Here is a 25,395-nt window from a genome sequence, read left to right as displayed (position 1 = left end):
AAAAGCCTATCATTGTTGATGGGTTTGAAGAACCAAGCATAGTTGGTTTTTAGACCCTGGCGTCATGGGTTTTTGGAGAGGTGAGCATGGTTGGTTTCTTTGAAGAGCCTAGCACGGTTTGTTGGTTTTGGAGCATAGCGTGGTTGGTTTTTGGAGAGCCTAGTATGGTTGGTAGGTTTTTGGTGAGCCTAGCATGGTTGGTTGATCTGAAGAGCCTAGCATGGTCTGTCTTGGTCATCAGGTGTTTTTAGGACATGATTGCATCCAGACAGGTAACGCAGGGCCATGACAAGTAGGAATTAGAGTGTTGTGGTGGTCATTAGGGCTGGGTTCAAATAATCGATTTTCTGATTTAAAATCTTCATTTGAATGTTCCGATATTGATTAATAAAATCCCAGGATCGATCTTTTAATTATGCCTTTTCCCATGGATGCGTGAAGTCTCGCCGTTAGTCTCGCGTGGCCAGCCATTGGTTCTTCGCGCAACAAGATCTGGCCACATGGGAGACTAGTAGTAGTGAACCAAAACATGGTGGGAGCTGCATCTAGCTGAACTGTTGTCCGAGGCGATACAAGACCCAGCATCGTAACGGGCAATGCTGGGAATATGGTCCGTGCTGTGGAATTGATGCCGTTGTTGCACATTGGCTGTTTCGCGCACACAGTCAATTTAGTCTCACAAGCAGCTCTCAAAGTTCCAGCTGTTGCGCGCTTGCTTGGCTGAGTGAGGCGCATTACTTAATTTTTTCATCGTATTTCATCGTACTGATTGTTGGTGTACTTTTACTTATTAATTAATGGTTGTTTGTCTCTTTTGGTCATAGTTCCTTTTTCAATTCGGCGCAACGTTACTTTTCCCAGGGACCGTTTTGACAGCGATACTGCGTTCTCAGGCAGTATGCTATTGCGCAAGCACGCAGCCGCGCAGCCTGCGTAATAGTCTCTTCTAGGGATGTCACAATACCAGAAATTTAGTAGTCGATACCAATACCAGTGAAATTCCACGATTCTCGATACCCAATTCGATACCACAGTCAAAAACAAAACAATAAATCCCATGTACTTTATTAAAAACATTTAAACATTACAAAAAACAGTGGCACTGGCATGTAGCCTTCAAGTAATGAATAAAAATAAACCACTATTAACATTACAAAAAAAGAACAGTGGCATGTAGCGTTCAAGTAATAATAATAATAATAAAAAAATACGTGCTGAAAGCAGGTAGTCATGCAGCTATGCGGCTGGCGTTTACACTTGCGTGCATGGCAGGGTTTAAAACATAACTTCCAACCTAATATTAAGTAATATAACGCAGATGTGCAAGACAGCCACAGGAGACGCCAACATTGTTTTCAACCGCTCGGTACCGCGCTGTATTAATTACCAAGTTTTGCAAAGAAAAAGTATTTGAAGCAAATAAGCAACGCTGTTTTTGATTTGTTTATTTGGTTTTGAACGAATAGTTTTGGATGCATGCATCGGCTTTGAGTTGGTTTGTTTACTTTGAAATTGCATACACTCGCAACACACACGCACACGCACGCACATATTCACTGCCGCACCCACTACAACCTGCCGATCTTCAATCAAAACAACATCAAGTAAGTGATGCCGAACACAGTCGTACCATGTGTGTTTAGAAGCGCAACATTGAAACGGGTCCCGTCTGAAACAGTCGCGCGGTGCAGCGTTCCAAACGCAAAGTACTTCCAGACACGATTCTTGTTATTCTTTTTATCGACGAGTCGAGGCGGAGCCGTTGCACTCGCTGCAGCTGCAGTTGCCGTCTTCCATGTTCCCGTGTAGGTGTATATGCTGCCCACGTGACGTCCGGAGGAATTGCATCTTCGGTACCTACGGTACTAAGAAAAACGAGTACTGTCACGTTTTTTTAATTTTGGTATCGACTACCGAAGTATCGGTTCTCGTGACATCCCTACTCATTCACTGTACAAGCAGGGGGGGACCGTACTGTTAGGCAAACCAGGCACTTGCCTGGAGCACCAGGCCCCACACCAGGCCCCCAATATAAGGAATCCTTTTGGGGCCCCCAAAATGCCGTCTTTATATTTTTTCCCCCATATCTATATTGTTTTTTTTTTATTTGGATGTCCAAATTACTCACGCATTGACGGTCTCCCTGCTAAGGCGAAGCAAGGAATTAGAGTGTTGTGGTGGTCACTGGTCATGACTCAGAGAGATAGAGGGTGAATTATATCTTCACAATATCTTTTTAGTCCAAATCCGGCTCCTAGCTTAGTCCAAGGCTCTGCCAATATGTTGATGATATCTGAAGCACTAATTTGTTCAATTTACTGATATTTGTATTCTTCAAGAGTAATTTGCATGCTTAATGGTTAAGTTTCAGGCAAAAAACGATTGTTTATTATTTGTGTTATAATTTGTATAATCATTAAAGTTTTTGTTATGGTGAACCTAAGCCAATATAAGGAATCCCTGACAGGCACATGGATAATATTTCCAATATGTATGTATGCAGCTAAAGCATCCCCTGGCTAGATTGTGCCTCAAGTGCTGTAAGTAACCTGAGATGTCACACAGGGTAGGAATGCAGCCTTCTTCATTCACAATAAAACTTCTGAAGGATGCCATGAAAGGAGAGGATGATTAAAGACGGCATTGGGCCTGTTCATTAGAAAGGCTCTCAGAATATTGTATCCCTGCAGATGATGCATGGGTCATCTCGTCTGAAAGGTCATTCAAACAATCCCTTAACATGGATATTAAACGTCTCTATCCTCTATACCTCTATATCCATAACTTTATCTATACATATCAAATGTGAATGTGTTCTGGTGTAAAACTGGCTATGGTGTGGGAGGGGGTGAGGCAGAGAGTATGGATTGATCATTCAGTGTCTGATTTGAGATATCAAGTATTTCTTCTTTTATTCATTTTATCCTGTTCTTTCAAAGGCCCATTTTTTATGCCGTCTGTTTTTTATCTGTTTTATTTTTTTCATTTATTTGTTTTTCATTTAAGTGGACTGACGCCACAACGTTGGTCAAAAGGTTGGCCATTTGGGACCTGGCTTTTCAGAGAAGGAGGCCATAATTTCTCCTTATTTTCCATCCGGCATCCACTCTAGCCAACCCCTTAGCGAGCTGTTGGAACTTCTTACTGTGTGTTCACACCGCACTTTGTCCCATTTCGCCTATTCGCGTGAATAGGCGAATGTTGCCGTGCGACAAATCATAATCTGTCGCTGTGCATTTTTGTGTGGATTCGCGGGGCGAATTTTTTTTTTGCCTGGCAACGGTCATTCATGCCAATTCATTCTCATCAACCATGGCCGAGATGTGTGTCTGTACCTGTTGTGGAAGAGGGAGAGCCCGTCGTTTATGGGTTAATAATATAATCCGGAGGCGCACACCGCTTTGTGCCGTGATATTATATATATCGTATATATTATATGATATAGATATTTATATATTATATGTAGAGCGGGAGTCGCAAACGGCAACAATCACTTTCTCCTCCAAGCTGCGGTTCACTGAACGGTTGAACGGTGATTGGCTGTTTTACGTTACTTCACCCAGGGAGTGAACTGATTGGCTGTTACGTGACGTCACCCAGGGAGTGAACGCTGATTGGCTGTTTTACGTTACTTCACCCACGTTACCCACAGGGAGTGAACGCTGATTGGCTGTTTCAACGCGAATGCTGCGAAGAAGTTGAAATATTTCAACTTATTATTCGCGCCGTAAATTATTCGCGGCGCGAACGTTCACGTGGAAAAATTTCGCGCTGTCAATCAAATCTTGTCGCGCGAATAGGCGAAAAAAAAATTCGCCCAATTCGCGTCTCCACGTTCACTTAACATTGAAACGTGTCGCGGGGCGAAGTGCGGTGTGAACACACCTTTAATAGTACTTTCTTCAGTGCAGTAGAACCTGAGAATATTGTTACAAGGCTGTCTTCGAGAGGCTAGCTAGCCTGCTTGTCTGCCAGTCTGTGGTCTGGAGTGATGGTTTTAGTGATGGATGTGAGTGATGGATTTATGGGGTTAAATGTGGGTGAACAAAAAACGCGTCCATATTCCCACACAAGGGAGTGTTTAACCCTACATGGATTATGTCCTGTTTCAGACCTGGACAGAACATGACATGTTCCTCCACACTTCATCATGCACTATCTATCACGTTCTGAACAAAAGTTACTTATACTTATTTATAGCATGTACCTATCTCACAATTGTTTAGATAAATTCATGTTCAAGCTGTACATTGTGCTTATGAGGAACTATTGCCTGTGTGAACTCTTTTACAGGTGGACCATTTATGCTTATTTTCATGCAGACTGTTCCCCTGCAGCCTGGTCTATACACAGAGAGTGAATGAAGTTTAGAATATTTTAAAAATGTTTAATATTTACAATAACACACAATAATAATAAAAAAAATGCAGCTTAGGCAGTTGCCTCAGCTGTAAAGTGCTGTGGGAAACCCTGCTATTATTAGCCTACTACTCCTTACCTTCTCTCCAATTTCTATACCAGGGGTTCCCAAGTGTTGAGCAACTAAGGCCCACCACAATCCAACAAGATTGTGGTGGGCCATAAAGTTGAAGGGAACGATTATGAAAACTATCACATACTTGATTACTTAGGATATGCTATCAAAAATTAGCAGGAGTATTACTAGCAGACATACTCTCCCCCTCCTAATGGCCTGCCCATGGTGACACCTTCCCAGCAATCCCTGCTCCAACTTGTCCAACAAGCAGAGCCAGATGAGCAGCCAGACAGAACTAGTGGAAGCAGAGCAAGATGAGCAGCCAGGCAGGACAAGTGGAAGCAGAGCCATACGAGCAGCCTGACAGGACAAGTGGAAGCAGAGCAAGAGGAGCAGGCAGACAGGACTAGTGGAAGCAGAGCCATACGAGCAGCCAGACAGGACAAGTGGAAGCAGAACAAGATGAGCAGCCAGACAGGACTAATGGAAGCAGAGCAAAATGAGCAGCCAGACAGGACTAGTAGAAGCAGAGCAAGATGAGCAGCCAGACAGGACTAGTGGAAATATACCCAGATGAGCAGTGGAAGCAGAGCCAGATGAGCAGCCAGACAGGACTAGTGGAAATGGAGCAGTGTCGTACTGTATTGTCGTGTTGTGATAATAATTATTATTATATAATGTATTCCCCTCTCCCGGGAGACACACTGGATCTTCTTTAAGAGATATTCAGTTACATATTTCTTGAGGTTGTATGTTTTAAAGTTTGTATTTAATAATGCATTTAATACTCACTGAATACAAAATATAAAAAAGTACTGTGCTCTCTCCCACTGAGCTCTTGTGATTATTGAAAATGTGTCCATTTAACCAGTAGTTGGTAAAGGCCACACCAGGTGATGTGAATCCGTGCACCCCTCCCACCCTCATTACAGGAAGTGTGTGTGTGTGTGTTCTTGAATTGCTTTAAAGACACACACACACACACACACACACACACACACACACACACACACACACAGCCATGGGTCAAAGAGTTTGAAGACCAAAAAACAGACAGAAAACAACTGCATGAAGAATGAGTTGTTTCTTGTGGACCTGGAGAGAGGAAGTGGATGGATGAGTTTGTCCACTAACAAGCAGCCATTGTGAACGATTTGGTTTTCTTTGTCTGCACATGACTCAGCCATCTATCCCTCTAATGAGAGCTCCCACCAATTCTCCTGGTTGTTCATCCAGAAAACACAGTATGCTGCCGCGGCAACCACCACCGTCGTAATACAACACCGTGACAACACAATACACTCTCCTGATCTTTACTAGTCTAAGGGCGGATGCAGCGTTATTACCGGATACATCCGCTCAGCTCTGGTTCCTACCTCAGGTGGTTGAGCGGGTTGACTGCTAACCGGAAGATTGCTGGTTCGATCCCTGGCTCCTCCTAGTTGAGTGTCGAGGTGTCCCTGAGCAAGGCACCTCACCCTAACTGCTCCAGACGAGCTGGCTGTCCAGCTTGTCGCAGTCAACCCTGCGTGGTTCACCAGTCATTCACACACCGTCGGTGTGTGAATGACTGGTTGTCGCTTTGGATAAACGTGTCAGCAAAATCCCCTTAATGTCAAATGTGACTTCTGAAATGCTATGTTGTATTTCCTGTGAGCTTTATGCATCAGCTAACAGTCCAAATAACTTTTGACAAATTGGTCTGTGCTTAGCCAGGACTGACTCATTGGTCATTGGTCTATGCTGACCCCTTGTGTCTCTGTGTGTTTCAGGAGGTTTCTCTGTGGTGTTTCTGGCTCGGACACACAGTGGCGTCCACTGTGCTCTCAAGAGGATGTATGTCAACAATGTGCCTGACCTCAACATCTACAAGAGGGAGATCACCATCATGGTGCGAAACTTCTGCTTGACTTTTGTCATTTTAAACATTTCACAATAAGTTCCCCATGTTGGCAGTACAGAAAAGATAGGTTGTGTGTAGTGTATGGTATTTGTTATCAGTAACTGGAAGTTGTGGTGTGTTACGTACGTCATACGTATGTGTGTGTATTGTGAAACTATGTTGCAATACTCAGGAGTTGTCAGGTCATATGAACATTGTGTTATATATATATGTATATTGTGTAACAGTGTGTACTTTGTTTGTGTGTGTGTGTAATTAGAAGGAGCTATCGGGTCATAAGAACATTGTCCGCTACCTGGACTCCTCCATCAACTCCGTCTCAGATACCGTTTGGGAGCTCCTCATTCTTATGGAGTACTGCAAAGGTACCGTACAGAACCTCCCTACTACTCCTCCTCCCCTCATTCCTCCTCTCTCCTGTCACCCTATCCTCTTCCTCTTCTGGTCACCATCGTCCTTCTCTCCTCTCCTCGCTCCACTCTCATCCTCACCTCCTCTTCCTCCTCCTCTCCTCTTCATCTGTTCCCCTCCTACTTTCTCCTCTTCACCTCTGCTCATCTCCCTCCTCCTACTCTCCTCTCTCCTCTCATCCTCTCCTATCTGTACACCCTCCCCTCCTCACCACCCTTCCCTCCTCTAGTCACCCCCTCCTCTCCTCCCTCACCACCTCCTCCTCTCCTCCATCACAATCTCCTCCTCCTCCCTCACCACCTCCTCCTCTCCTCCCTCACCACCTCCTCCTCTCCTCCCTCACCACCTCCTCTCCTCCCTCACCACCTCCTCCTCCATCACCACCTCCTCTCCCATCACCAGCTCCTCCTCTTTCCTATCTCACCACCACCTCCTCCTCTTCTCTCTCACCACCTCCTCCTCTGCTATCTCATCACCAACTCCTCCACCACCCTTCTCCTCTCCTATCTCATCACCTCCTCCCCGCCAGCTGGTCAGGTGGTGAAGCAGATGAACCAGAGGTTGACTGCAGGGTTCTCCGAGGTGGAGGTTCTCCACATGTTCGGTGACACCTGTGAGGCAGTGGCCCGGCTGCACCAGTGCAAGACGCCCATCATCCACCGGGACCTCAAGGTGACCTCTTTAGTAACCCTTACAGGTTTGTGCCTGGAATGGGGAGCTCCAAATTTGTGTGATTGGCCCATTTGGAGAGAGGCAGGACTTCCAGCATGCTTCAGCGGGAGCACCGTTTGTTTTAGTTACATGGCTGTGGAGGCGGGAGATAGAGGAAGGGACTTCAGTTAGAGCTACATCCATTTTCCTTACATCTTCTGGATATTACTTTGTCAAATCTTTGTAAAAGAAATCCATTCATTTTCCATTTATCCATTTATTAATTTATTTTATTTTTCTTTGTTGTTTTTCAGCCCGGGAGTTTCAGGCCCATACAGGCCCACTTTTTTCAGGGGTGGAAGAATTTGAATAAATGAACTGAGGGAAACACTATCCCTTTTTATTGTATATTGGATCCACATTTGGCAAATGAAAAATCCACCTCAAGGATCAGTATATAAGAAAAAAACTTACTTTAACTATCAATTATATGTAAAACAATGTTAACCCATTACATATTTGGGATCATTTCAATGCATCAGGTCAGTTCTATGTGTGGGTTATCTTATATCAAATAATTTAAATACATTTTTTACAGTCCTCTGTCCCCTCAGTCCTTTCCTCTTCATGTCTATTGGGTTCACTAGCAGCATCAGACAGGCTGGACTGCTGCTCTGAGGCTACCAAATATTTTATATTTTATATAATTGACTATCACGTTTGTTCTGTCTTTTATATTTTACATGAAATATGTTGTCCAGTTTGCCTCTTCAGCTGGCTTATCTCTTCTGATGCTACAAAAAATGGAAGGGGTTAATTTATTGCTTGGGCTAAATTACACAGATCACCTTGTATGTTGTATGCTCAGCTTGGCATTGCAAACATAGCACAAATAGCTCAATTATGTATGTTGCTAATTAATAATTACATCCACATCTCTACCGGCTGCAACTTGTATCTGACTGTCCTCTAAACAGGTTGTTTATTTTGTCACATTTGGCGGCATCTTCCTCCAGTGCCCTTCTTTTTTTAAATCTGGCCTTTTTAGCACCTCCTGGCTTTTTCCTGTCCTCCACAATCAATGACACTTGTCGCTTCTGTTCTTTATTTCTCTTCTGTCCGCTCAAGTAAAGACGCACCATGGACCAAACCAACTCAAATAATTGGTTGGGGGTGAACTACCGTACATTGTATAATCCATATTATATATACTGCGATGCTGGGGCTGAAATGTCAGATGAATGAAGAACGTCTACTTTAGGAGAAGATAAAATATTGGTCAAAGTATTTGTTTTTCAAACCAAAGTGGCCCAAAATACATTTGAATGTGGAACCCTACCAAGCATCCCGATGGCCACCCCGGGCCTGCCACCTGGTGAACACAGCTCATAGGAAGAGACAGGGACTGTTAACTGGTGAACACAGCTCATAGGAAGAGACCAGGACTGTTAACTGGTGAACACGGATCATAGAAAGAGACCAGGACTGTTAACTGGTGAACACAGCTCATAGGAAGAGACCAGGGGCCGTATTCACAAAGCTTTTTATCTTACCGCTAGGAGTGCTCCTAACTCGCGCTAAAACATTTTACGTAGGAGTTTTTTCTTAAAAGTTATTCACAAAGCCGCTGAGACCTACTCATACTAAGGATAAATCACTAAGAGTGAACTAAGAGTAACGCCCCCTTACGTCGATTCTCGTGCACGAGTTTTGAAGCGGTCAGTACGGTGATTGGCTGTTGAGTGCCGGCGGTCTCCGTGAAACTCATTCGCAATTTCCCACAAATGAGCCCACTAAATAAGGAAATAGCCTAGGCTACAAATGAAGTCCTATCAAACAGTTATGGACAGTGCAGTTAGCAGAATACACGCACGATGACAAGTTTGTGCAGACCACGATAATGACGTTGTATGCACGTTAAAAAGAGAGCCAAAGCAAACAATAAAAATACGTAAATTGCATTATATCAAGGAAGTAATTAAAAGCACCCTGCAAACTATTATCTAATGAGCATATTTCCAGCACTTAAAGTTTGGGCGTAGCCAGAGATTGTAATTAAGGTGCTCCTGTGAGAGTTTGGGTGGCCTCAAGTTCACGGTGATTTACCGGAACGCTGTTACCCACATACCCACTGTACACGTCCGTCTACGGATCTCATTGACTTTACATGGGACGCTCCCGAAATGCATTGTGGGTCCGTCCGTCAAATCGGCTCCGTCTCTTGCGTCCAAAAGTTGAGAAAAGTTTAACTTTTCAGGCAGCGACGGATCCGTTGGCCAATCAGATCGCGTTATACGCACGTTATACGCAGATCGTGTTTTACCCCATTCGTCGGACACGCCCACTCTCTTCCGTCGACGGACGTGTACAGTGGGTATGAGGCGTCAGAATAACTGCTGCAAGTGTCCAGTGGAAGCCAGGGTCCGGAGCGATCGATACGACCATCCTGAAAGCAGCCCTGGCTCTCCACTAAATCACTCCACGCTGTACATGGGGGAATGAATGAATTGTATGGATATAATCGCAAAATCCAATAGGGGGGTTTCCTTCACAGCCCCGCTTCTGTGGTAGCGAATGCGTGGACCTAGACCGGTCACTACGCAGTCCTAGTGCAACGCGCAACGCGCACCGCTCACCGCGCTCTGTCACATTTTGCTTTAAATCGAAAGAAATCGTTGTAATGAATTAATTCTGAAAATATTTAGGTGTGCCAGGACCACGCTTGGGTGTCCCAGGCACACCCATGCACACCCAGGGCACACCTGTGGCTACGTCACTAAACACTTTAAATATCAGCCCATACCACCGTTCAAGTCCTCCTATCATGATGAATAAAGGAGAAGACAACGTGAAACGCAAGCGAAAGCCCAACTGGTCCGACTCCCGAATCCTTACTGAGCAGATTATAAACTCAATATAATAAATTATCTTACAATAAATGATTAGATAGTAATCATAAGTAAGAGTAGTTATAGGCCTATTATTTTTACTTCAAACCATTTATTTTTAGTTGAAATAAATAATGATGATTAAAGTGTTGTATTACTATTAATACATGAGACAAATAATGATGGGTTAAGTGATTTATTTATATTTATATATTAAATAATTATGGATGATTAAAGGTACATTTGTAACCTTGCCCCCGTGTGTTTTAACCATCACTGATGGTTGCGATATTCCTAAATCGTCGTCATTGCAAAGTTGCATTTTCCCTGTTGCTAAATATCGGAGTGTTATTCACTAATTCCACAACAAGTTTGATACCCTCACGATTTTGCCTATATCGTCTTATCAATTCACAGTCTTCCATTGTCTCCAAAACATTTCGTCTCGCAGCCATTTACATATTCTTTGTGAATAGGTCTTACTGAGTTAGGAGTCCTCTCGAGGACTTTTAAGCTCTCCTAGACTTAGGTGCTACTTTTAGGGTTAGAATAACCCTAAATAAAATACTTTGAATTGCTCTTAGTGAAAAAAGTTAGGAGTCCTAAATTTAAGACTGACACGCCCATTATTTTTAGGAGTTACTCCTAAATTGACCTACTTTTAGCCCTAAGATTCTTTGTGAATACGGCCCCAGGACTGTTAACTGGTGAACACAGCTCATAAGCAGAGACCGGGGGCCGCATTTATAAAACTCCCTAAAACATTGCGTACGCCCAAACCTCAGAATCTGCGTGCGTGCTCGAGTGCCACGCTCCTCCAAAGATCATCCCATAATGCTAATTAATCAATGAATATTCCTAGTACATAAGGAGCCTTTGCTGACGCCTCGCCAGAATGATGGAGAAAACAAATCCTTAAGCAATGCCAAAGCTGTCATATTTTAACTTGTTAGAATACAGAGGCCATCAGGAGCATAATTCATAGGCCTTGTGCCAATAGGATAAATAATTACTATAGCCTATAGGCTAATTGAATGTAGGCCTACATATATATGTATAAGGCTAATTAATGAAACTTAAGTGATACAGTTGGTCTGGCCAAGGATTGTGATTTGAAAGGGTTGTAGTGTGAACATAATACTTATTTCATATTTCATAATGGGTGCTTTTTATAAATTTAATAAAGAAATCCGAAGTGATATGCACAATGTGCATTAGGTATCCAAAGTTAGAGCGTTCTTCTTCTTTTGGGATAATTGGCAGTTTGCAAAGTAAATAAGGTGAAAAGTCAAACCGGGAAAAGTGATTCCGGAAATGATTTTGATCAATCACAGCCCTTGCCGTCTCCGTCTGTCTCCATTGCCTCGACGGATAGTTAAAAAATATTAGATGTGCACATAAAGCTACGAAGAGGGTCTCCGACAGGCTCTCCGTCGACGGAGAGTGCTCTCCGTATATACGTACGGCACTTTACGGAGCACTATAAATCCACCTTTACTCCTGGATGATGATGCACTTCCTTCCTTCACCTCTTTCTTTCCTTGCCCCTATGACTGATTACATTCAAGGGCATCTGCTGGCTCTGTGTCCTTCCTGTTTGCCCTTCCTGTTCCTCACCCAGCGTGAAATTTCTAGGTAGATATATACTTATAGATGGATATATTTATCTATCCATCCAGTAATATATCTACAGACCTATTAAAATCTATAGGTGTGTGTGTGTGTGTGTGTGTGTGTGTGTGTGTGTGTGTGTGTGTGTGTGTGTGTGTGTGTGTGTGTGTGTGTGTGTGTGTGTCAGATAAAAAGGAAGTGAAATAAGACCTTTCCTCCTTTCAGCCTTACACACACACACTTCTTCTTTCAGCCTCACGCACAAACCCCAATAAGTTCAAATCGGTCCAGAAGTTGACACATGTGATTGTCGTAATGGCGGCAGTGTTGTATTATTGTCAGACCGTTACCTGTGTGCACACTAGGCCTGTTGGGTTTCCATTGACTCAAGTGAATAAATAGATTGTCCCAAACAGGATTTGGGTTGTAGTGTGAAGGGAAGCGCAGAATCAGGCTGTCTGCATTGAGCAGCAGTTTCATTTCTCTATTGTGTAGGGTGAAACCAGCGGTGACTGTTCCGTTTTTCTCTCCCTCGCTCCCTCATTCCCCCACCCAGGTGGAGAACCTGTTGTTAAGTGACCAGGGGAACTATGTTCTGTGTGACTTTGGCAGCTCCACCCACAAGGTGCTGCTGCCCCAGAGGGATGGCGTTGCCGCAGTGGAGGACGAGATCAAGAAGTGAGACATGAGATATTTAAAATTGGATAACATGAGATGAACCGAGATGGGATGTAATATCAAGGTACTGGCACTAAGAGGGGTTTCTCTCTCTCTGTCTGTCAGTGACTGCGTTTATATGCTGGAGCATAATCGTGTAATGAACGTATTGAATAAAGATTGGATTCATGTAAACCGGTTTATTCAATCTGCTTCACCAAAAGGATCGTCTCAGGACTGGATTTGCGAAGTCAATAGGATATCTGGGCTTGAGCCGGTCATAGGCGGCCATCTACCTGCATGTGTACTCGATCGTATCGTATTGCCGGGAATTCGCGTCCTGCGCATGCTCGAGAATTTCGGCCGGGGATCTCACCCGGAAGTGGAAGGAGACAACCTAATAAATAGTAATGTTGTTGCCGGAAAGGTCAAACGATACCATGGCTTTGACAAAATCAGCAACGCACTTCTGGACAGACGAGGAGACCCAGTTCATGCTGCACCAAGTGCAAGAATTAAATATTTTAAAGTTTATGGATGGGTACAGAACGAGGAACGCAAATCTGTTCCATCTGTTTGTATGCCGCCAGATAGATTGTTGTTGCTTTTACGTTGCCGTGAACTGGAAGTGGCTCTAGTACCACTTGTTGAAAGGGCTACAGCGCCACCTAGCGTAGCAGAGTCAGCCAGGTCTCCGACCATTATTCCAATCTGATCCGATGTATGTATACTCAGACAAGTGACAGCCTCTCTCTCTCTCTCTCTCTCTAGGTATACCACTCTGTCCTACCGAGCTCCAGAGATGATCAACCTGTATGCAGGAAAACCCATCACCACTAAGGCTGATATATGGGTAAGGTTATGGATTAAACTTGGGTAAGGGTTAGGGATTTAAGCTTTCTTTAATCTGTTGATCTGTGTACACCCACCCCTCCCCCCACAGTGCACTCTATTCTACCTGGTAGCCTATATCATGGAAGTGCTGTTTGGAGGAAGTCAGTGGGAGTTCAGATCCACTATTGGTCCGACTCGGTTATGGCAGAGCTTCAACCCAAAGCGGGCCACAGAGCGCAGCGTCGCGCTGTAAAGCGATCACGCACGTCTGAAGATTTGATTTTAGGTCTTGTTCTTTTTCTAATATTGTGGGTCCCAATGGATGCCACTGTGATTCGTGTCAAGGTGCCAAGTCTCAATTCTAGTTCACACTCTTCTCTATAGAGCGTTTTAGATGATAAACCTTCATACTTTTAAATCCACCTTTAACAAAATACTGCCACACCAACGACTTCTTTGACATGCCAATTAGTTTGAATGTTTAGTAAGTTTACCACTAGCAGTCCTTAAATTGGCCAAGTTCAAAGTTGTGAAACCAGATTGTTTTGACCTACTGTATTATAAATCCTATAGTCTATTAAACCATATGATTATTAAAACAAACTATTGCGCCTATCACAAAAAAATCAAATGCATCACTGCTTATATCCCCCCCCGCCCCTAAAAATAATGCGCTAAGCGATTGGCCGACCATTGAATATTAGGTTGAATAAGTGCATAACAAACCAACCAATCAACCAACCAGAACTTGACACCCCTAGATCAATTTGATTATCGATTAAGACATTGATTCCTTTATTAGGTTAAGACATTGATTAAGAGTTAAATTTATTGGACAGCAGTAGTGCTGAGCCCGAATATTTTTTTGGTTATTCAATTCCGTTTTCAGTTTTTGCATTTATTTTTATTTCTATGAACATTTTTAAATTAATAATTTTTGAATGCCAATGCATGTTTGCAAACCTCAGGCTGAAGGTTAGGTAACATATCGTCTCAATATCTCAAATGGTTTTTAAGGGTGCGAGACATGGCACAGTCCGGGAATGCTTTCAAGTCAACGTCAATTTCAGATAACGGTAGCAAACAACAAAATGGCCTGGCCAAACTCGAGATCACCGAAAATGATGGCAAGACCGACAGCGGCAGCCGTTAAACAAGCTGGTTGTAATACTAAGGATTCTCCACAGAATTTGCTTTTCCATGACTCCTGCTATTCAGTTTTATCCATTTAAATAAGAGGTGATAAAAAAAAACAGGGATTTATTGGTTTTTAGAACGAAAAAAAAAAAGCTAAAAAGCCAGACCTACTAATAACGGGTTTGTGATTTAAGTATGAATACACTAGGATTTTTTCTTTTTCTTTTTATGGAGATCCGTCAATAGCTGTTGTGATGTCTTTGGGTGAAGAAGTCCTTGCGTGCAATTTTATCAAAGCTTTGCACAATGTTCAAACCTATTTGCTTTTTGATGATTGGAAGTAGGCCTCTTCTCATACTATGGAAGCTGTGTATGCTCAGAAACTTTTAGGCTACATTGAAGCTCTGCCATAACCCAACTCGGACCAATGAGAGAGAGATGAGAGAGGAAAGCTACTGTGTCAGAGCAATCCTACATGACATTGTACTCTACATTTTTTTTTTAAATTTAATATCACTGTAGAAAAGGAAAAGTTTCTAAGTTTCTATATCACTGTAGTAAAGGAAAATATTCTACCACATTGGTCTCTTCCGAATCCTGTTGAAGAAAGGAAAGTAACCTATTTCTCTGAATATATGTTCGAAAGCATGGTGATTATTCAAAAGCTTGATATTTTGTGTTCAGGTAAGCCCTAGACAGCAGACATTTTTAGGATGCAGTAGAGCACACAGAACACTCAAATTAATATGGATGCCCACAAAAACATTTTCATTACATTTTTCACCATGAAACATTTCAGCAATTAATTTTATTGGATCCATCTCATCACAGTTCTATTAATGATTGGTGGTATTCAGACCATATTGAGTATATGAATGTGTTTGGGAAATGAAGAGACTGTTGGAGGTGATGGTGAATTGCTGACCGCCTTGTTTCCCACAGGCTCTGGGCTGCTTGTTGTACAAGCTGTGTTTCTTCTCTCTGCCCTTCGGAGAGAGTCAAGTCGCCATCTGTGATGGATCCTTCGTCATTCCAGACAACTCCCGCTTCTCCACCCAGCTGCACTCTTTAATCAGTAAGTCACTGGCTTTTTAACAAGTTAACTAGCTTATGAACTATTTGACTATCTTTTATTCCAGTTAACTATCTTGTATACCAGTTATCCATCGTATAGCTAGTTAACAATCTAATATAACAATGTCATATATTATCAACCAGTGAACTATCTTATAAACCAATTAAATGTCTTATAAACCACTTCACTAGCCTCAAACTACTAGAATATCTTATTAACGACTTGGCGTTCATAATCATAATCACCAGTTAACTGTACAGTACATGCAGTTGAATATTATGCTGCTATCCATTTGGCCTTTTGTGCTGGTACGCCGACCTGACGTAACGTGACGTAACTTCCTGGCTCTTACCACTTTAAAAGTGTTCCAGTAGTCTTTTGTGTGCGATGAGTTGGAGAATAATGGACGCCTCCAGGACAGCAGTAGTAGCAGGCTAGTCATTGTTGTTAGCAACATTAGGCTCTTTAGCAAACCAGCTCGAAAACAAAACTTTACATTGTATTGCACGCACAGCAAGACCGTGGAATGCATACATTGGTGACCGGATTAAAGCTGCAATGTAATGAAGTGTGTAAGAGCATTATACATCGACATTAAAGACACCAACGTGGAACAAAGAGAAAGAAAATACATCTCAACTACTGTTAACTACAGGAGCAGCCATCTTTGTTTGTCGAGCGTCACGGGGATCTTTCGCTACTCCGTGTACTCATCAGAATCCCCAGTGGGAGCTTGGTATCCCCAAAGAAAAGGAGGCGTGCCTCAATGCCGCAATGCATCAATGCCGCAAGAAAGCTGGAAGATCCGACTGGAATGGTGGGCGTACCATACAAATGGATAGCACCATTACTCTCCATGCTATATAGAACCAGCGTTGCTCAGAAACAGGGATTGAACTGGAACCATCTTAAATATAAACAGAAGCTCTTGACACTTTGTAATGTAAAGTGTTCTATACACTTGTCATTTTACCAAGTAGCTCTACCTAGTGGTCGGAGATGAGATTTGCTGGTTATGTGTTTGTGTGTGTGTTTAGGATACATGCTCGAGCCAGATCAGGAGAAGAGACCAGATATCTACCAGGTGTCTTACTTTGCCTTCAAGCTTTCGGGGAAAGATTGCCCTGTACCAAATCTCTTCGTAAGTCACTTAATTTATACTTCTCCATCGAATAGCCGCCGTGGGTCTCCACGTAGTAAAAAGTGCCACTCTACAAAAGTCTCTCTTTCTCTCCCAGAGCTCTACCCTTCCTTCCTCCCTCCCAGAGCCTCTGACAGCAAGTGAGGTTGCAGCAAAGAGGAGCCAATCCAAGGCCAGGTGCTCAACCTTTGACCTCTTCTAGCTGCCTATTAGTGTGGCAGTTGTACACTGTACATTGTGGGCACCTATCTGGAAACATGCCTTCCTCAGGGGGACATATTCAGGAAAAAACGCAGACACAATCACACAGTAATTTATTATAAACATCAGACTACAGCATGTGTATCTCATTACTTGGCGTTTCTCACCAAAGTGTAGAGCGCATACGCTTTCAATCCAATGGAGTATAAAAAAATGTTGCTTCCACTTGCACTCTACTTTTGAGCTTTGGTGTGCAACAGCCTTAAAGGGGTAGTTCATGATTTTGGACATCGGGTCTCATTTCCAAGTGAGCCAGTGTGTTATTTATCATTGGAGACCGTTTTCAACCCATTCAGTCCTTCTAGTTGCAGAAATCACTGGTGCTAGGCTAGCTCAAGTCGAGCGGAACTGCTAGCCTGCCAATAAAAACAGTTTTACCCACTCCAAAGTACACCCGATGCAAACCAATTATAATGCCTGACTATTGATGTAAATGTCTGTGTTGATAGAATAATATTAGAAATAAAACTATCCTTGTATTGCAATGATCACATTACATTTTGGGGGACTACTTTCTCAGCAGCGGTGGAATTTCACTTTGCTCCGGTGTAGCAACCAATTCACTACAGCAGAACGTACCTGGAGCGCACTCCAGGTAATATCAGTCCACCGCTGCCTTAGCTTGCTTCCAACTACAGGGATTATAAACTAAATGCAATGCGATGCAAGGGTAAGTTTATTTCTAACACTATTCTATCAACACAGACATTTACATCGATAGTCAGGCATTATAATTGGTTTGCCTCGGGAGTGAGTAAAACTGTTTTTATTGACAGGTTAGCAGTTCCCCTCGACTTGCGCTAGCCTAGCACCAGCGATTTCTGCAACTAGAAGGACTGAATGAAAAGTGTTGAAAACGGTCTCCAATGATAAATAACACACTGGCTCACTTGGAAATGAGACCCGATGTCCAAAATCCTGAACTACCCCTTTAAGCCATTAACTCAATCAGTAGGTAGACTATGTTAATATTTTCACTCTCTAACAATTGTGGTCCAACAATTCTAGAATCTCTGACGCGGTAGGCCCGACGGAGACCTCCATCGCTCCACGGCAGCGACCCAAAGCCACCAACAACAACATCCTGCCGCTGTCCACCACCGCCATGCCGGGCAAAGTTGCCGCTCCCTCAGTGCCAGTTAGCAACGGTCATAAAGGTATATGCCCCCCCAGTGGTCTAACTGATCATAAAGGTATAGACCCCCCCCCCCATCTAGTGGCGTCACCAGTCGTAAAGGTATAGACCCCCCCCCCCCCCCCCTAAAGTGGCGTCACCAGTCTTAAAGGTATAGACCCCCCCCCCCCTCTAGTGGCGTCATCAGTCGTAAAGGTATAGACCCCCTCTAGTGGCCTCACTGTCCATAAAGGTACATAGCACCCCTAGCAGTCCCACTGGTCATAAAGGTATAGACCGCCCTTAGTGGCCTCACCGGTCGTAAAGGTATAGACCCCCCCCCCCCCCCCCCAGTGGCCTCACTGTTCATAAAGGTACATAGCCCCCCTAGTGGCCTCACTGATCATAAAGGTATAGACCCCCCCCTAGTGGTCGTAAAGGTACATAGCCCCCCTAGCGGTCTAACTGATCATAAAGGTATAGAGCCCCCCCCCTAGTGGTCGTAAAGGTACATAGCCCCCCTAGCGGTCCCACTGGTCATAAAGGTACCTGGCCCCCCTAGCGTTCTCACTGGTTACAAAGGTACAGACACAATCCCTAACCAAATCAATACAAATATTTGTGTGTGTTCCACACAGCTCTGACACCTGGCTCCAGTCTGCCAGCCTTGCAGAATCAAGCCCAGGTTCAGACCCAAAACCAGGTCCAACCCCAGCCTGGCAGTCAGCAGCATCGCGTCCTTCAACAACTCCAACCTGGGGACCTCCGACTCCAGCAGCTTCAGCAGCAGCAGCAGCAGCAACAACCCCATCAACACCAACACCACCAGCCCCATCATCAACCCTATCAACAACCCCATCACCAACACCATCCGGTCATGCAGCAGCAGCAGCAGGGTAACGCCCAACAGCTTCAGTACATCCAGGTACATGACTCCAGCCCTTACAATCTTCTTCCTGTTCTTTGAAGCTGCCAAATCTCGGCTAAAGTAAGATTTGGTATTTCTAATTATTAACACTCAAATTTCTCCAAACTCTCATCTACAGCAGTTTTAAGGCCCTGATATACTTGAAACATTATTGTGTTTGCACAATGGTCTAAATAGTCAAACGTTTTCTACATGCCCCCAAATCAGAGCTGTACAGTTCCACCGTTTTGATCGCATGTTCTCAAAAAAAGTTGTTATTTTTGAATTTAGAATTTTAGGGATATGATGGCCATTAAATGCGATAAAACATTTATGTCCTGAACAAGTGCCCGCACCTTGTTGGAGCAATGCTTCATGGGAAAGTATCAAAGTGTCTCCTCTCTGTTACAATGCAACTACTAAGAAACTAAATTTCCTGGTGATCTCGATAACCAAACCCTACACATAGAAGCTACAATATATCTTGTCAGACCTAAAACCAAACTCAACAGGTACTTTTCAGTGAAGGATGACAACTTGGAAAAAAGATGTTAATCGCCCCAACAGCATCTAACGGTAACCCCTAGTCGTATCAATGAAACTTTTGTGATGGGATGTTCCAGTTAGGAGGTCTGACGTCCACACTTGACACTTGAATGTGAAAGCTGAGGCCAGATCTACTTTCGGATTTCATTCTCTTCAACGCGGCTATTCAAGCTCTGAATAAGCAATGTGGTGTCGGAACGAGTCCTGTGTAGCGGTATCTACCTGGCCAGGAGTCTGCCAGGCAGAAGCATTCCTCTCTATGGAGCCATTTTTGGATAAAAATTTCAACACAATAAGTGAATAACAAAGTACCCTGCCCTAAACGACAGTTCAACTGGACTCGACAGTTCAACAGTTCAACTGGATTCGTCAGCTCATTGAAGACCGAAAACCGATGAATAAACTTGTTGGACAGCAATATTTAACTGTCATGTAATGTAGCTTATTGTCTGTCCCTTGCCAAATTATTTATTTTAATATAATTATTGTTATTATTAATTGGCTTTCATCATCTGAACATTATTCAGATGATGAAACAGGCCAAATTATAAGCTGTGTGTGTGTGACTGTAAAACCTAATAAAGTTGGCGTACAGCCCTGCCCGAAATACACAAGTAACTATACACCATTACCAGGGTGGGAATTTCACGATGGCCACAACGGCCATGGCCGTCGTTGCCTCGCACTTTGGCCTTGATGCCCTGTGAAAAAATGTTCAATTTACGGCCAAGGTGGCCTTTGTGCCACTGTCAAAGTTCCAGTGTAAACAACGCTAGTGACCCGTGGTGGGCTTTTATGTAATTACAGCCATCCTAGTGCGCGCAGTAGGCTAGTCCCGTGTCTGTGAATCAGAGCGATTGCTCTACTGTGATTGTTCCAAAATAGAACTTGCGCAACTTCACGAGCCGCGCAGGTGAAGTATCAACATCCAGTGTTTGTAATAACAGCGTTGGGTAACGCCGTTATTTTTTCAGTAACAGGGTAATCTAACTAATTACTTTTCCTGTCGTTACAACACTGTTACTGACAGTTAAATGCGGTGCGTTACTATGAATTGATTGAATAAACTGCGTAATCCAAACGCATCCCTGGCTCCACTCAAACTGATAGTGAGGAGACCGGGTGATTTAACAAAGAGATAAGCGATTATTATTGGCTAAGGCAGAGTTGTTTCATGGTAGCCAATCGGAGCCAGTGTTTTTACACACAAGCGTGCCACACGCACACGCACACACAAACTCCAAACAGATTCGATGAAGCAGTAGAAATGGCGACCGGAGCAATCCGATCAGCGCTGGTACTCCCCATACGCAGAGTACGCAGAGCGCGTAGGGCCCCAAGTACCTGGGGGGGCCCCCTAAAAACCGGCAGACGTACCATTCCCCCCCCCCCCGCCAACAAACTGCGCGTAGGGCCCCCAAAAGCTTAGCAACGGCTCTGAATCCGATGAAAAGTTGGCATTTTCAAGGTGGAGATATAAGCACTACTTCAAATTCATTGAGGTCAAAGGCAAGAATGTGCATGTAAAGTGAACATTATGTCCAGGTGCAAAGATTTCATCGACATCCGTTGTAAGCAACTCTAATTTAATGAAGCATCTCACAACGACACACGCATCTACAAAGCTACTTTTTTTTTACAGTAACGCAAATAAATATTTTCCCTGGTAACTAGTTACTAGTAATTCAGTTACTAACTCAGTTTATGGAACAAGTAGTGAGTAACTATTTCTATTTATTTATCTATTTCTCTCTCTCGCCTTTGTGCCCTGTCATGTGGCCTTTGTGCCCTTAAAAAAAATGTGAACGGGAAGGCCAAATGGCCTTGCCCCTAAAATTGCGAAATTCCAAGCCTGACCATTACTAATACTGTTCAGTTACTGGGTTCACAGGTTGGTGGCTGTATCAGTAATCACCAGTGTTACCAGTGTGTTCTGGCAGACTATCTTAGTCTGTATCAGTCTAAATGTTATTACGACTCTTCTTATGGCTTGAGCATTGACTTTTGACCCTTTCCGTGTCCATCAGTACCAACAGGCCCTGCTCCAGCAGCAGCAGCATATGATGTACCAGCAGCCTGCATACCAGCAGCAGGTAGCCCAGGCCCAGTACGCCTCCATGGTGAGTCCACAGTCCACTTCTCATCCTGGTTGGGGCAATCAATTTAATGACTGTGATTTATAGCATGGGTAGTTAGTTCCCAACGAAAACCTAGACTAGTCAGATTGGATTAGTCGACCTGTATTTTAGAGGGTGACCAAATGAGCATTACGGCTCTCCTAGCCGTGCTCAAATGAAAAATGACTCATCACTATTAGGGATGTTAACCGTTTGACCGATGGTTGACCGTATCAACGTTAACCGATCAATCTTGTCGGTTAAAAATAAAAATTTGGGGTCAGTGTGGACTGTGGAGTGTGTGGGTTGGTTTTACTTCACACAAAAAGATGATCAGATGAGGTGACTTATTGGAAGTAGCCCACTGTTTAATTTGCTTAATTATTCCTGCATGCAAGTGGCATGCAACCAATATTAAAACGATTTATAATATTCGAACGAATATTAGGCGGCCCTTAATATTCAAACCTTTTATGGGCATTATCTTTTGTAAACGGGAAGTAGACCGACTCATTTCACGGATTCCTGTGAGACCAGGTTGCCTTAATTACATCTGTCGCATATTTAAGGTGAAAACTAAATGTCAAGGGAAAGAGGCGGTGGTTGCAAAAAGTATTTAGATCGCTTATTAAGTTCTCTCCTTAAAGATGAACAAAAATGAACATACCGTGATATAATACCATTACCATCTATGCTTCAAATCAAACCGTGATTAAAATTTTAGTCCATACCGTACTGCCCTAAGATGGGCTTGGATTTGGAAATTACTACATTTCAGGATCTTCAATGGTAATGATGATCATCATCTTGCTTTATTATTATTAGCACTACCGTCTCCTGCAAACTAAACAAGCGGCGTCTCTTCTGAGCTGTCATTTTCTTAAATGAGCCGCGGCAATGTTTCAAATGAGCTCCTAACGCTGCCCTCTTCTGATTGGCCCCTGGTGAATCCCGTGCTGGGTCTCAACCAGCTCCGCGCCATCTCAGACCATTGTGGGAATTCGAGCCCGCTCTCTACACACGGTCAACTTGCAATAAGCACGCCTTGTGTTTCAATTCAAACACAGGTCGTGCTGCTGTTAGAGCCACTGCCTCTCACTCGGACGGACCGGGTGCTGTCCCCGTGTCCGCTTATATAGTATTTGTAGTATTTGTAGTATAGTATTTGTGCTGTAGTGGATTTAAAAAAGTGACGTGAGTGGAAGGGCGGGGCCGGGGCAGAGTGAGTGTGTGAGTGTGTGTGTGAGCCGGAGGCAGAGCGGGAGAGAGATAAGCAGAGTTATGAAATAGCAGGCGGCTGGCGCGGCTCGAAATGGCTGTTATTTCAAATAGCACATTTTTATCTGATCGGTTAACCGGTTTCAACCGGTTAAAGAGGCTTGGTGGTCGGTCAAGAATATTTTTAATTTTCGCCATCCCTAATCACTGAGTATTACTCTACCATTGACTCTACCCATAGAACGGCACTACGAGCTTAAACGTGCTGGTGAAATTTTGTGGATGGAGTAGAGAAATCCTTCCATGGAAAAAAACAAATATTTTATTGATTATATTAGTTAGAATAAGATTAGCTAGCAACGCATTTTTTTTTGTTTATATGTGTGGTATTTATTTGGTTTGGAAAATCCCAAGATCTTGAGAAGGCATTAGCTTGGATTGGATCGTTGTCGTGCCAATAATAACAGCAAAGCAAACCCTATCGTGTAATATCTAGATACTATTGTTGAATTAAATTGTAGTGCTATGGTTGTATAGTTATAAAGTTATCTTTTTATGATCTTCAGTTATAGTTTCATGGTTCTTTTGTGTGTTCTACTGTAAGTGTCTGCTCCTTGAATGTTGCTTTTCATGTATCTAACCAATCGGTTCCAGTGAGAACAGTGCCCTACAGCAGGGCTATTCAACTTCCTTAACAAGTGGGCCAAAAAGGAAAACCACTGGGGGTTCATGGGCCACACATAGAGTAAAACTATGTCAATGAATCTCTACAAATAAATCGTACTTGAAGTAGTGTTAACTTAATAGCTATAGTACTACTACATGGAATAAACTTGTCAGACGCATTCCTTTCTTCTTCACTTTTAAGCTTGCTTGGAGAGAGACATCTTGAAGTGTGTTGTTAGCCTAGCTAAAGTGAGTTTCTCTGTGGCCCGCCAGCATAAAATGCAACGTGAGCTTGACTGAGCCAATAGCAGGTGCAGACAGAGCCTTATAGGCATGTGTATGACAGATTTAATGCATTTGTTTTATTTATCATATTACACTGTAATATGATAAATAAAACGAATGCAAGCCAAAAAAAAAAAAAAAAATATATATATATATATATATTTATTTTATTTTTATTTTTTTTTCTATATCTTTAAATCTGCAGTGAGTTGAAGGGTCCTATATCTTTAGATCTGCAGTGAGTTGAAGGGCCCTATATCTTTAAATCTGCAGTGAGTTGAAGGGCCCTATATCTTTAGATCTGCAGTGAGTTGAAGGGCCCTATATCTTTAAATCTGCATTGAGTTGAAGGGCCCTATATCTTTAAATCTGCAGTGAGTTGAAGGGCCCTATATCTTTAAATCTGCAGTGAGTTGAAGGGTCCTATATCTTTAAATCTGCAGTGAGTTGAAGGGTCCTATATCTTTAAATCTGCAGTGAGTTGAAGGGCCCTATATCTTTAAATCTGCAGTGAGTTGAAGGGTCCTATATCTTTAGTTCTGCAGTGAGTTGAAGGGCCCTATATCTTTAGATCTGCAGTGAGTTGAAGGGCCCTATATCTTTAAATCTGCATTGAGTTGAAGGGCCCTATATCTTTAAATCTGCAGTGAGTTGAAGGGCCCTATATCTTTAAATCTGCAGTGAGTTGAAGGGTCCTATATCTTTAAATCTGCAGTGAGTTGAAGGGTCCTATATCTTTAAATCTGCAGTGAGTTGAAGGGCCCTATATCTTTAAATCTGCAGTGAGTTGAAGGGTCCTATATCTTTAGTTCTGCAGTGAGTTGAAGGGCCCTATATCTTTAAATCTGCAGTGAGTTGAAGGGCCCTATATCTTTTAAATCTGCAGATTGTTGCAGGAGGATTTCAGCCAAAAGATTATAATTATAAACATAGCGTAGCTTTAGCAACTTGCAGCTTAAACTTAAAAAGCACATGTAGGCCCAGCGGGGGGCCGCCTGCTGGCGACAGAGACGGGTAATTCATTATATGTCAAGACAGACTAAATTCAGCCTCCGTGGAGTGCTGGCTCCCTGTCTATCTGCAGGCCACCCAGGAGGCGGCCCCGCTGCCAACAGTGTTGGAAGCAGATGCTCTGAATTCCTGCTCACAGAGTCCAAATCTCCTTAGTGGTGGTGTTTACCAACCCACTGAATCAAAACATTTCAAACACAGGTCCTCCAAATACCCACTGTTGGAGCCGCGGCATTTTTAGATGATTTCCCACACAATGCTAACCATCTGCTTAGCTTCAGAGGCAAGCTAGTCTTGTCAATGGGGGGGGGGTCCGTGCCAGCTGGTCCGCTGACGAGAACGATCAGAGTCTGATTATCTCCACCAACAGGACTGTTTATTGGTTCAGGTTATGAGGAGCAGAGAACCTGGTGGTAGTGGAAGTGGTGTAACCGGGGGAGAAGGCTGAGGTGTCTAACCGTCCTTCATTATTTCCTTCATTTCTT

At 43.3% G+C, this 25,395-nt stretch overlaps 1 protein-coding gene across 1 annotated transcript in view; it reads left to right on the top strand.

The window, feature by feature from the left end:
• bmp2k (BMP2 inducible kinase) overlaps positions 1–25,395 on the top strand; it is a 41,299-nt gene that overhangs the window by 4,444 nt on the left and 11,460 nt on the right. The window contains exons 3-13 of the mRNA XM_084468682.1: positions 6,250–6,368; positions 6,640–6,745; positions 7,321–7,463; positions 12,498–12,619; positions 13,370–13,451; positions 15,512–15,644; positions 16,682–16,785; positions 16,883–16,962; positions 18,055–18,203; positions 18,799–19,085; positions 21,641–21,733. Coding sequence (XP_084324808.1) covers positions 6,250–6,368; positions 6,640–6,745; positions 7,321–7,463; positions 12,498–12,619; positions 13,370–13,451; positions 15,512–15,644; positions 16,682–16,785; positions 16,883–16,962; positions 18,055–18,203; positions 18,799–19,085; positions 21,641–21,733 — 1,418 coding nt within the window. The remainder of the gene's footprint in view (positions 1–6,249; positions 6,369–6,639; positions 6,746–7,320; positions 7,464–12,497; positions 12,620–13,369; positions 13,452–15,511; positions 15,645–16,681; positions 16,786–16,882; positions 16,963–18,054; positions 18,204–18,798; positions 19,086–21,640; positions 21,734–25,395) is intronic.

The sequence above is a fragment of the Micromesistius poutassou genome, assembly GCF_964030765.1.
Source record: "Micromesistius poutassou genome assembly, chromosome: 5".
In the NCBI taxonomy this organism is placed as follows: domain Eukaryota; kingdom Metazoa; phylum Chordata; class Actinopteri; order Gadiformes; family Gadidae; genus Micromesistius; species Micromesistius poutassou.
Note: the sequence above shows the minus strand (reverse complement) of the source record. Positions and strands in the feature narration are given on the sequence as shown.